General features: G+C 45.5%; 1 protein-coding gene across 2 annotated transcripts in view; it reads right to left on the reverse strand.

The window, feature by feature from the left end:
• The window catches only part of VPS53 (VPS53 subunit of GARP complex), a 115,707-nt gene that overhangs the window by 71,910 nt on the left and 30,030 nt on the right, over positions 1-13,767 (reverse strand). For both annotated transcript variants that reach the window (XM_001513697.4, XM_029081994.2), the window contains 2 exons: positions 2,485-2,571; positions 1,228-1,343 (listed from right to left, as the gene is read on the reverse strand). In XM_001513697.4, coding sequence (XP_001513747.1) covers positions 1,228-1,343; positions 2,485-2,571 — 203 coding nt within the window. The remainder of the gene's footprint in view (positions 1-1,227; positions 1,344-2,484; positions 2,572-13,767) is intronic.

The following is a 13,767-nucleotide window of genomic DNA, read 5'->3' on the forward strand; positions in this document are numbered from 1 at the left end:
GCACTGCTCCAGGCCCATCACCTATTCCTGCCAGCTTGGGGTGAGCTTTCAGGCCCACAGTATGTGCTCGATAAATATCACCTACTAATGAAGATGGTGTGGGGAGTCCAGGAACTCAGCTGGGGTGGTGCTCACCTCCTAAGTCTCCCAACTTCCCTCTCCCCAGAAGTGACGGAGGCACTCAAGAGCTTTAGTACAGGGCTCTGGCCACAGTAGGTGTTCGATAAATCGACTAATTGACCATCGAGAGTAGAGACTCACGTCGGGGACCCAAGTACGACCCCACTGTAGCTGCCACCTTCTGGAAACTCCCAGACTCTGCCTCCCCTCTACCCCTCTTTCTGCACATTTCCTAGGTGCTACTGTATGGCACTGACTACAGTTCACTTTATTACTCATTTACAGTTCTAAATCGTCACAACCATTCCTGGTTGAAATGGCAGCACCTGATATCTTCAGTGTTTAGTACAGTTCTGCCTGTCTTAGCCAGTTTTGACTTTTCTTACGTGGTTAAGGGCAAGGGCAAACAGTGAGGAAGTTAAACCAACAATCAGTGTTGCCTTTCGGAGAGTTTTTTTTTACTTCCTCCTGGTTTGGGGCCTTGTGATGAGGAGTTGGTCAGTCAAACGCTGGCTTCAACGTGGCCGATCTGACAAAACGGCCACTCTGACACTGCTCTAATCACAATGAACTGAGCTGTAGCTCCCTGTGGGCTTCCCGGAAAATCACGCCCAGGATAATGTTGCAATTCCCGAGCCACTTGTCTGTCTGTCTTCGAGTCACAAGGTCTTTGAACGCAGCTCTGCCCTCACAGATTTTGTGGGTTCCAAGTAGACTACAGGGAATTGGCAACACTTTCCATGAGGCCTCCCTTCTTTCCTGTCTCTATCTGTTGCCAACTTGTTCATTCCAAGCATTTAGTACAGTGCTCTGCACATAGTAAGCGCTCAAATACTATTGAATGAATGAATGAATGTACACGCACACAGATCCACATACTATCTATCCTAGGGCAGACTACAAGTCTCAGTACTGTCCTGACATCTTTTTACCTAAGAAAAAGTTTTCAAACTAATTACAGCTAGCTATTTAAGAAAGAGCGACAGACAGGCAAAATTGTAAGGGGGAAGAGAAGAGAGAGAGAGAAATGAGCAACCACAGCAAAGCCAGATGCTTGAGAAAACTGAGACTTTGGAGAAAAGGAGGCTAAGAGGTCCAATTGCTTACTCCAGGGAATCCACTCCTCCTGCCAGCATATGCAGGTGGTTTAGTGTAGTGATGGAGGTGGTCAGGTGGCGCTTGGCATGATCCAGCTGCTTAATATCACGTGTGATTTCTTTGACCTAAATGGAGAAAAACAGATATTCACGAGAGAGAAGAGAGGGCAAGGTTGGCCCAGAGAAATCTGAGAGTGAGACAACCGGCTGCCTCCACCCCTTCTCCCTTTTAGGCTATTTCTTCAGAGGAGCCCCTACCTGCCACTCTAAGAATCCCTTCCTTCTTTTCATGGGGAAGGAGAGGGAGCCTAGGGGTTGAGGAGGGGAAAGCCCACAAATTAAATCCCTACTAGAGTAGGTGGTAGAAGGGACAGATTAGGGGCATTTCAGCCTGGTCATCAGTGGAGGCACCTGACACTCCAGATACCCCCAGAATTGATCTGGAGATATTCCTCCAGAAATCGGGGCAGGAATAACCCTAGACCAACAGTGCAGAAAAGTACAGAGACTTTTAGTGGGCAAAGAAGTCTCAGGACAACTACAAGTATGCTGTTGGTAAGGTGTACAATGTGAGAAGCAGTGTGGTCTAGTGGATAGAACATGGGCCTGGGAGTCAGAAGGGCCTGGGGTCTAATTCTGGCTCCACCGCCTCTCTGCTGTGTGACCATGGGCAAGTCACTTAGCTTCTCTGTGCCTCAGTTACCTCATCTGTAAAATGGGGATTAAGGCTGAGTCCCATCTGGGACATGGACTCTGCCCACCTGATTATATTGTAGGTACCCCATTGCTTAGCACAGTGCCTGGCACATAATAAGCACTTAAATATCATAACCGCCCCCAAAAAAAACAAGAAACTGACCTCAAAAGACCCAGTTGAACCCACAAGCAGGGGCCCATGCCACGTAGCCCAGACCCACTGCCTGTTTGAGGTGGGAAGGGGAAGGACCTGAAATTACACACTTCATCTATTTAAACTTGTTTAAGGAGCATGCTAAATCGGTGTGGGAAAACTTCTTTTCCCCCCTTGCTCCCTCAAAATACAGAGTCAAAAAAGAAAGTAAAAAAGCAGGGATGCATTGTCAGAGAAAGGGCGTAGTAAACCACAAAAACCCTTAAGAGAAGCACACTGAACCAGATCTGGAATGTGTTCCCAGTGGCTTGCTGTCTGGACATGAGGTGAGCAGGAAGTGGAGGACAAAAGAGGTCCTTAAACAAGGAGACCTGGTGCCAAGGCACACTTCTGCCACAAGAAAGTGTCCAAACTCACCATTTGCTCTGATTTTTCAGCCTTGTCTTTGATATCTTTTATTTTGCCAAAGAGTTGTTGGATGGCCACCTGAGCCTCTTCAAGGGCCTGGAAAAAACAAAATTGATTGAGAAGGAGAAACGAAAGGAAATGGGAAAATAAAGTACAAAAATAGCACCACAGTTGATTAATGCTTGTAAAGAAAATGTCCATAGGGCTTTTGTGACGTCATGCATTTTGGTTATTATAATCAAATCAGTCAGCATATTAATCATTCATTCATTCATTCAATAGTATTTACTGAGCGCTTACTATGTGCAGAGCACTGTACTAAGCGCTTGGGATGAACAAGTCGGCAACAGATACAGTCCCTGCCGTTTGACGGGCTTACAGTCTAATCGGGGGAGACGGACAGACAAGAACAATGGCACTAAACAGCGTCAAGGGGAAGAACATCTCGTAAAAACAATGGCAACTAAATAGAATCGAGGCGATGTACAATTCATTAACAAAATAAATAGGGTAACGAAAATATATACAGTTGAGCGGACGAGTACAGTGCTATGGGGATGGGAAGGGAGAGGTGGAGGAGCAGAGGGAAAAGGGGAAAAAGAGGGTTAAGCTGCGGAGAGGTAAAGGGGGGATGGCAGAGGGAGTAGAGGGAGAAGAGGAGCTCAGTCTGGGAACGCCTCTTGGAGGAGGTGAGTTTTAAGTAGGGTTTTGAAGAGGGAAAGAGAATCAGTTTGGCGGAGGTGAGGAGGGAGGGCGTGACCCAGGGCGTGACGGCGGGATAGGTGAGACCGAGGGACGGTGAGGAGGTGGGCGGCAGAGGAGCGGAGCGTGCGGGGTGGGTGGTAGAAAGAGAGAAGGGAGGAGAGGTAGGAAGGGGCAAGGTGATGGAGAGCCTCGAAGCCTAGAGTGAGGAGTTTTTGTTTGGAGCGGAGGTTGATAGGCAACCACTGGAGTTGTTTAAGGAGGGGAGTGACATGCCCAGATCGTTTCTGCAGGAAGATGAGCCGGGCAGCGGAGTGAAGAATAGACTAGAGCGGGGCGAGAGAGGAGGAAGGGAGGTCAGAGAGAAGGCCGACACAGTAGTCTAGCCGGGATATAACGAGAGCCCGTAACAGTAAGGTAGCCGTTTGGGTGGAGAGGAAAGGGCGGATCTTGGCGATATCGTAGAGGTGAAACCGGCAGGTCTCGGTAACGGATAGGATGTGTGGGGTGAACGAGAGAGAGACGAGTCAAGGATGACACCGAGATCGCGGGCCCGAGAGACGGGAAGGACGGTCGTGCCATCCACGGTGATGGAGAAGTCTGGGAGAGGACCGGGTTTGGGAGGGAAGATGAGGAGCTTAGTCTTGCTCATGTTGAGTTTTAGGTGGCGGGCCGACATCCAGGTGGAGACTTCCTGGAGGCAGGAGGAGATGCGAGCCTGAAGGGAGGGGGAGAGGACAGGGGCGGAGATGTAGATCTGCGTGTCATCTGCGTAGAGATGGTAGTCAAAGCCGTGAGACCGGATGAGTTCACCGAGGGAGTGAGTGTAAATGGAGAACAGAAGAGGGCCAAGAACTGACCCTTGAGGAACTCCAACAGTTAAAGGATGGGAGGGGGAGGAGGCTCCGGCGAAGGAGACCGAGAATGACCGGCCAGAGAGGTAAGAGGAGAACCGGGAGATGACAGAGTCCGTGAAGCCAAGGTGAGATAAGGTATGGAGGAGGAGGGGATGGTCGACAGTGTCAAAGGCAGCAGAGAGGTCAAGGAGGATCAGAATGGAGTAGGAGCCATTGGATTTGGCAAGAAGGAGGTCATGGGTGACAGAGAGAGCAGTCTCGGTAGAGTGGAGGGGACGGAAGCCAGATTGGAGGGGGTCTAGGAGAGAATGGGAGTTACCTAATAAGGACTTTCCAATATTAGATATTCAGGGGAGTATTCAGTCCCACTCCTCATGGAGTTTCAGGAGAACTAAGGAAAAACAAAACTAAGGCTCTACAAAGCACTATAAAGCTCTATAAATACCCAAGAAAACATAACACACAAGTGGCAGAAACATAAAAAGAGACGCTTTATGGAGAATCACTCGGTGCTAAAGGGGGACTGGAATCAGATAGTCTGAACCTGATTAAGCTTCACAGACAGGGTAGATTTTCAGTACTCTAGTTCTGAAGGTGGGAAAGTGGTTTGGGAAAAGTAGTATTTAATATTTAATTAACTGCCCCAGGATGGTGTCCAGAGATCTGACACTGAGGCTCTGCATAAGTCCTGAGAGTTTTTTAAACAGTATTTTCTGTAACGCACTTCAGAACTGTCTTGCACATTCAAACTGAAATCCCAACAACCTTAAACTACGATACAATATTTTTTTTATTCCCAAATAAAACCAGAGACATACACTTAAAGCCTCCTGAGGTCCACGTGCTTCCACTGAAATGAAAAGTTTATCATGTCGGGCAAGTTTACCAAGTGTCTGAAATATTGTGATTCAAAGTGGTTTTGTGAAGAGGAAAAAACATCTGGGGAGGGTGTGGGGCTGAAGAAATACACATTACAACATGTGTCTCTAAAATGGAATATAAGAAATTAAGACATTTCCGACTTCCTTTGGTTTACCAAAAGGCCTTAATGTTCTTTAGAGTAAATGATGGAAATTTTTACCAGTCATAATCATCATCACATATGTAGCTCCTGTGAGTAACGATCCTAAAGCCCTTTATAAACACAGTGGCCAGCCACCAGCTTAGTACCACCATCAGCATGTCAACCCTCCGTAAAGTGCTTGGAGGATTAACAAGTATGAAAACTCTCACACTATCTCTTCAAGCCTCTTTTGGAGCCATTTTTGGAGAAGACCCTGCCAAGCATTGCTCGTGCCCTTTCACCGAAATCAATACTCCGATTCCCGGTTTGGGCCGCTGAGGGCCCTGCAGCTCACATTTGGGAGAATTGGATGGAAAAGACAAACTGCTTTCTGTCCCTTTCTGCCTATCCCCCTCTGCCTGTCCCCCTACCTACTCTTTTGGTCTTCCTGAATCCCAAGTGGGTTCTGGTGGATAAAAATGAACTAATACAGGACACTCTGGAAGGGTCATGGGGAAAGGTTTGGAGTTTAAAATTAAGATGCTAAATGCGTCTCAGAAAACTGCCAGTGCACAGATGAGCCAATTGAGTATTCTTCAGGGTGCCAGTTGACCCCGAAGGGCATCTCCTCAATCACCATCTCCCACAGAGCGATATGGCAACGTGTCAGTGGGGTCGGCTACACTGTGACAATTATAGCAGGGTCAGCACTTTAATTACAAATCCTTTCTGGGGCAGTATAAATCACCCATAAAGATCTCCCCCTTGACCGTAATCCCGCTTAATTGCTTTAGGAAATTGGGCCTGAGAAAAATCTAAACCTGCCAAGCTATTAACCTTTGTTAAGTGGTTCCGTTTTACTCAGAATAAAATATTCTTGAGGGTCTTTTAGGCAGGACTCTCTGTGTACTTATAAGTGGTGGGGATTTTTGCTTATGGCGGCTGACAGTTGAAACAATTATCTCTCTGTACCCCTCCAAATTTCTTTATTTTTCCCCCTTTCCAACTCAGGAGATTGTCTTCTAGAGTTTTTCTTAAACTTGCTCATATGTTTCTATGCTCAATTGCGCTTGCTCCTTTATGACTCAATTATCAAACCAATTTATTTCTTTTTCCATGTGGCTGAGTTCTTGGTATCTGCTCTGATTTTAACATCATTTCCCTGTTTTCCCATTTGCTTACCTAAATAATAACAGCGGCGAAAATACCAGGGACAGCATAAAATGATATTTGAAAACAATATACTCAGACCAACCTTATTCACATGGCTTGACGGAAAGACAACCAGCAAGGCCGAACTCCTTTTTGGGGGGGTGCGATGGGAAAGTAGTGGAAAGGTGAGGGAAAAATATGCCTTGATTATGTGTGTGTTTCTGACCAGTTATGTCTCCTTTGAGATTCATACTAACTTAGATAAAAGATACATAGAAATGTAACTGGGAAATATGCCCAGTAATTTGGGTAAAAAGTAGAAACTACCTCCACAAAAAGAAGCTGGGGGGAAGGGTTTGGTGGAAGGGCAAGGAAGAGATGACCAGAAGTTAAATAAAAGCCAGCAACAGAACAACCAAGATGAATGAGTAGAAGCGGAGCAAATAGGAACCATCAGGAACATGTGTTTTGCTTCTGTGGTTATTTCTCAAGTGCTTAGAAACAGTGCTTCGCCCTCAGTAGACACTCAATAAATACCATCGGATTGACAAGGAAATCCTTCCACTACATTCGCCATTGCTCAGGTGAACAGTGGATTAAGGATCGACCATATAAAGCTAGAGGAAGACTGAAGAGGGTCCAGAGGAAAACTACAATGATTAATGCAGCTAAATCCAACATCAAAAAATGTGAATGGTCTACCAAAAGTTTGGTCAGCCTACTCTCTCCACAGAAAGTACCCAAATGGTAAAATAATTAATAACTTATTTTCCCTATGCCTTAATAGTTACGGCTGTGGTAACTGGTTATTTGAAAGTCTGGACTGAAACTTTAGTGGGATGGGTAGAGGGCTTGAGGATTTCTCAATTGCAGAAGTGAAAGTTGTAGAGAACCTGAATTACAATCTTCAGGTTTACAAAAGGATATTGTACAGATGATACTGAAGAATGGTTCCCATCTCCAAGAAGGAACGGACTGAAACTGAAGGAAAGTTGGGTAACTGCCCAACTTTTACAAAAACCCTTTTAAGAAAAGGGTGAAAATCTATCTTCTTGAGCAACTCTCTGCTCAGTAGAGTGCTTAGCACTGCTGGTGCTCAATCAATGCAAAATAATTCTAACTCAGCTAGCTACATCTATGACAGCAAAATACTTTCAAGACATAGAATGCGTGGCCTAGTGGAAAGAGTACAGACCTGGGAGTCAGAGGACCTGAGTTCTAATCCCAGCTCTGCCATTTGTCTGTTATATGACTTTGGGAAATTCACTTAACTTCTCTGGGCCTCAGTTACCTCAACTGTAAAACGGGGATTACATTTCAATCATCTTGCCCCTTCCCATCTTACCTTGCTGCTCTCCTACTACAACCCAGCCCACACACTTTGTTCCTCTAATGCCAACCTACTCACTGTATCTTGATCTCGTCTATCTCTCCACCGACCTCTTACCCACATGTGCCTCTGGCCTCAAACACCCTCCCTCTTCATTTCCAACAGACAATTACTCTCCCCATCTTCAAAGCCTTACTGAAGGCACATCTCCTCCAAGAGACCTTCCCTTACTAAGCCCTCATTTCCTCCTCTCACTCCCTTCTGTGTTGGCCTTGCACTGGATTTGCTACCTTTATTCACCCCTCCCTCAGCCCTGTAGCACTTCCGTGCCCAGCCGTAATTTATTTATATTAATGCCCATCTCCCCTTCTAGATTGTAAGTTCACTGGAGGCAGGGTACGTGTCTGTCAATTCGGTTACACTGTACTTTCCCAAATGCTTATTACAGTGCCCTGCTCACAGGAAGCCCTCAGCAAATACCATGTGGGATATGGACTCTGTGCAATCTGATGATCACCAGAGGTAAAGTGCCTGTCACATAGTAAGCACTTAAATAGAGAATTAATAGGGGGGGAGAATTCAGAGGGTGGTATGCCTCGGGCCCTGGTGCCAAGATTAACACTCTTCTTGTCCTGAGGTTCTGGGGTACTTTAAGAGTTTGGTGCCAACTCAGAAGCGATGTCAATGCTGGCCGTGACCAAAGGTCCAACCATTCCAGGACTCCCTGGCCAACTGTGACAACAAAGAATGTTTGGTCGCCTTCCTTGACATCTATCTCCTTACAGTTAGGAATGTGCATGCTGCTCCAGCTTCCCACTGTGTGTTCTCAAAATTGTATTTGTTATACACTTACTATGTGCCAGGAACTGCACTAAGCACTGGGATAGATACAAGTTAATCAAGTCAGACACGTCCCTATCCCAAACACAGGACTCAGAATCTACGCAGAAGAGAGAACAGGTAATGAAACCCCATTTTATAGATGATGAAACTGAGGCATAGGGAAGTTTGGGTTTTTTTAATGTTATTAGTTAAGCGCTTACTATGTGCCAAACACTGTACTAATCACTGGGGTAGATACAAGCTAACCAGGTTGGACACAGACCATGTACCATATGGAGTTCACAGTCTTAATCCCCATCAGGTTACTGAGGCAGAGAGAAGTTAAATGACTTGCCCAGGGTCACACAGCACAGGTTAGAATACAGGTCCTTCTGACTCTCAGGCACATGCTCTATCCACTAAGTCAAGCTGCTTCCTGCTGGTCTGCCCTACACCCCGATCCATCTGCTTAGGAATTTGGATTCCAGTAGAGGGCATGGAATCTGAGGCAAGCAAAAATATCATGGAGTCTTGAGCCTTAGAAAAAGGCAGCAGGCGGGATGCTGTTTCTGGATAGGCTGGGGGGCATGCCATCCTCTTCTCCCATGCCCTCCCTGCCCCTCCCTCCCAAGAGAGCAACCGCAGCAGAAAAAATCACTGCTGATGACCATTCCATACTGTGAATCAAGATGCTAAAACTCTGTTACCAAACTCTTCTAAAACTACAAAAAAAATTCTCTCTCTGGCTACACTCGATTCCCTGCTATTGAGCTTGTTTCCTCTTGAGTCTAATATTCTACAACTCTACGGTCTATATGGTAGCTATGTTCCTCCTTCAGCAAACAAATAAAACTCACACAGTCTTAGGTTTCCTAGACTAAAGCAAAGATAAACTATCTGCCAGCTTTTTGCTAGAATATTTTTGCTTGTATAACATGACATAATAACGTAACATAAAAGTATTGGAGTACTTTATATAATCCATTTTCCAGAGTCAAAAAAGTTTCGCCGAAACACTATTTCCATCATACTTCGTCTAATACCCTGGCCTTTCATTTTTCACCTCTCACAGGTAATTAAAATTTTTAAATGATTCAAATTGATGAAAAGGAGTTTCATGACCTATGGAGAGTTAGTCTTTTCAGATGGAGAGCAACTGCGTACCTTTATTACCTTGCAAATCAGCAAACGTGAGGAAATAGAGACTCTGGCACTATCCCTTAGATGCTCTTAAAAATAAAATGCAGCTGTTTATTCCAGACTTAAAAAAGGACAAATTGAGCAGAGGGGCCTGCTTTGAGCCACAGTTGATGCCTGCATGTCATCTGAAGTGCTATTAATCAATCTCCTCTATTGAGCGCTTACTGGGTGCACAACACTGCACTAAGCATTTGGAAGAGCACAATATAACAATGTAACAAGAGTTGGTAGACACGTTCCCTGCCCATAACATACTAAGAGGCAATTGCCAGAGGGGCCCTCTAACAGAGTGCCTATAATTTGGAGAGGCTTCAAAAGCAGACTATAATAATAATAATAATGTTGGTATTTGTTAAGCGCTTACTATGTGCCAAGCACTGTTCTAAGCGCTGGGGTAGACATAGGGGAATCAGGTTGTCCCACGTGGGGCTCACAGTTTTCATCCCCATTTTACAGATGAGGGAACTGAGGCGCAGAGAAGTTAAGTGACTTGCCCACAGTCACACAGCCGACAAGTGGCAGAGCCGGGATTCGAACTCATGAGCCCTGACTCCAAAGCCCGTGCTCTTTCCACTGAGCCACGCTGACTATCAAATTAAGCTGAAGCCACTGGCCACTGCCAACGGCTCCATCTGCTCCCGCTCCTGCACAGGGCGGACAGAAAAGTGGACGCTGACTTTCCAGGCTCTCCCCGAGACAACATGAAATGCCAGTCGGCCCCGGCTGTTTGAGAAACCGAACCAGCCACCGCCGCGCTGCCCGTTCTTCTCTTACTGCTCTGGGTGAGCTGCCTGCTCCCTGAAGGGTCACACACAGTCGACTGCAAGGGAAACCTCGGCCAGAAACTCAGCTCCTCGTGGATTTTCCTGTTCTATGATTCTCAGTTGGATGTATCGGAGGATCTTGCTGCCTCCACCTCGCAGGACCATCTCCATTCCCAATATACAACTGAGATTCCCCATTACCTCCCCGGTACATAGAAAAAAGCCAATAAATCAGCTCTCAAAATACCCACATTGAGGAGGATTCCAAAAAGCAGGGGGCTAACTGATGTCCAAGGCTGAGGGTAAACCATCGTCGAAGGCAAAATTAGGTGGGATTCCTGAGAGTGGCAAAAGGTTCGTAGGGGATGTCCAATTGTTTGTGCTCTAGGGAGGCAAGAATTCCAAAACACTGCTGTTTGTGGGGTCAGTGGCCCAGGGTAGAAGAAATTCAAGGTCCCCATCGAGTCAAGTTAGTTCTAAGGAACGAAATTACTTGCATGGCAAGCCCTTGCTCAGAGACTTTGAGTAGCAGAGTTTGATGTAAAACACAACTTTCTTTCCTTTTTAGGTTATGATCCTTTTTGTTACAGCTTTCACACTAACAGAATGTAAGGTTAAAGTATCCTTTCTTGTCAGTCATATTTGAGTGCTTATTGTGTGCAGAGCACTGAACTAAGCACTTGGGAGAGTACGATACAATATAACACATTCCCTGCCCACAACATGCTTACAGTTTAGACTTTCTTGACTGACTTTTTGAAACCCTCCATTCCACATAAATTAGTTTTATTTACAACTTCTCCCAACCACATCTACCCAAACTGTGAACCCCAGACCTAACTTTTATTACTTTTATAAGATAGAGCAAAAGTTAAAATCACAAGACTAGGCTGGGGTTCAGCTTTGCCCAGACTAAACATTTACATTTTAAAGCCCTGCCTATAGCTGTTATCACAAACATCTTACTATGTTAACCGTGAAAGAGCTGGGAGAGGAGAATGCTCAAGGACAAAACTCCCCTTCTTAGACAGTAACCCTTGAGGAGTTTTTATTTTAAGCAGCATATTCAGGGGGCAGACAAGGGGGAAAAACACGTCACCTTAAAGCTTAGGCTTCATCCCTGAAAAGTAGGTGCAGAAACTACCTACGTTTTAGGAGCCAGGACGCATGTTAGAAAGCCATCTGCAATCTGTCCCTTCCCATGGCCACTGTGACATCAGGAAAGCACTCACTACTCCCTACATCTCAGCTCTGCCACTTGCCTGCCGTGTGACCTTGGGCAAATCTCTTAATTTCTCTGTGCTTGTCTCCTCATTTGGAAATTGGGAATTCAATACCTTCTTTGCCGTCTTAGACTGTGAGCCCCATGTGGGACAGGGACCGTGTCCAACCTGATTATCCTGTATCTACACCAGCTCTTGGCCAGGGCTTGGCACAGAATTCTTCACAGTACCACAATTATCCTTATTACTATTATAATCTCCACTGCTCAATTTATGAGCTACTGTACAATTCTAATTCTGAGTCGTGAACTAGGCCAGTTCTTTGGGTGATCTCTTCCCTTTCTATGGGTCCGACTATTTATTTGCAAGGGATACGCTCTTCGATTTTTTTCGAGCTTGATCTCTCTCTCTCTCACATCCATTCCACATCTTACTATGTGTACGGAACAGAAAACACAAGGCTCGCTCCTACTGTTGTAGAGTGGCAAAGAAAGAGTTACTTTACTTTTTCTGCCTCTAAAAAAATCCACCAGTAGAACCAGCTTCTCACTCCCTGTAGGAGAGGCTTGTGGTCAGATTTTCATTTTGCCTGTTGGATTTACACTTGCTCAGCAACCCACCTGACAAGCTGCCAACTACAATGAAAGCCTTGTGCTTTTTTAGATAAATGTGCAACAGGAGAGCGCAGCATAGGGAGAGCGCAGCATAGGGAGAGTGCAGCATAGGGAGAGCGCGACAGAGGGCATCTGTAGAAGGGCAAGCAGGGGGAGTTATCCACAGCAAAGATACTAACTGCTTAGTACAGTGCTCTAAACTAAACAATGCCACTGAATGAACAGTAAATCAGTTTTCAGAAATAAAGTCACACATGCGACTTTGCTCCAAGGTCAGTCCATAGTTTCATAAAAACATTTAATTCCTCTTTTTACAAATTCAGAAACTTCCCCCTGATCCATCAGCTTCTCATTATAAACATTCCAGTCAAGGAGCATGTGAACACAGAAGATCTGTTGATTGAAATGGATTTATTTCTCCCCTTGTTTGGCAATCTGGGGGCTGGAAACAGAAGTGAATGCCAAACTTCAAAGTGAACAAAAGGCTACTGAAAATGACTAAAGATGAGGCCCTATCCTTGGACACGCGGTCACCCCTGGCAGGTGAATCTGCTACCGGGTTCTAGAGTCGGTGCCCCTTGGCAGAGAAGGTGGGAGCTGTGGGCCCCGGGGCCTTGTCCCTTCACTTAATAGTGGCCCGGACACACTGCTGCCTGTTGAATGGAGTCCAGAGGCAAGAATTGTTGCTGTTTTTTCACTTAACTTTTAAGCTTGCAATTCTTAGAAAAGGATATAACTTCCCCAAATTGGGGGGAAAAAACCCAACTATCTAAAGTATAAGTTAATAATACTGGACAGGCTGCACATAGCAAACCAATACTGTTTAAATTCCGTTTAAAGAATTCAGGTCTTTTCAACTGATTAATTATTTGCCAGTAACTGAGCTGCTGGAAAAATTCATGGAATTTTGTAACTCTTCCTCCCTCCTCGTCTCGTCTCATCCCCCCATTTGCTCCTTTCCCTTCCAAAAATCACTCCACCATGTCTTTCCTCTACAGCCGCCCTCCCACGCCTCTCCTCCCGTCTACCGAACTCCACCCCCCGTCTTCTCTCCTGATTCCCTCCAGGTCTCCCCATTTTTCACCATTTCTCTATCTTTCACCACTTTCAAAATCTCAAAGGACTACTGAGTTTTAGAAGATCTCCTTTCCTGAAATAACAGCACTCAGCTCTTGAAATCATACCCCAGTCGCATTGTGTCTAGAGATGGGACTTTTATTTTTCTGGAAACGGGATGTGGCTGGGTAGGGTTGCCATTGAGAAAAGATGGCATGATTCTACCGAACAGGAGTCTGACCATCACTGGCGACAAGCAGTTCAGATCCACCACCTGGGGCATCAGCACATAATGACTCTTCGGGGGGGTGGGAAACAGGTCTTTAAGGCACTGCTGTAAGGAAAGGCATCTAGGCCTTCCCTCCAGCAGAGAAAGTTTAATCCTGCTTGGCAGGAAAGGTCATTATGGTAGGAGAGAAAAAAATGCTAGGGAGCCCAGTAACATTATTTAACTGGCTTGGAAAAACAAAAAACATTTCATACATTAAATTTGAAACATTTTTTTCTAGTGGGACATAGCTCCCAGGGTCAAAAAGAGGAATTTTTATAAGATTCAGCTGTCCAAAGGG

This window comes from Ornithorhynchus anatinus, chromosome 17, assembly GCF_004115215.2.
Source record: "Ornithorhynchus anatinus isolate Pmale09 chromosome 17, mOrnAna1.pri.v4, whole genome shotgun sequence".
Taxonomy (NCBI): domain Eukaryota; kingdom Metazoa; phylum Chordata; class Mammalia; order Monotremata; family Ornithorhynchidae; genus Ornithorhynchus; species Ornithorhynchus anatinus.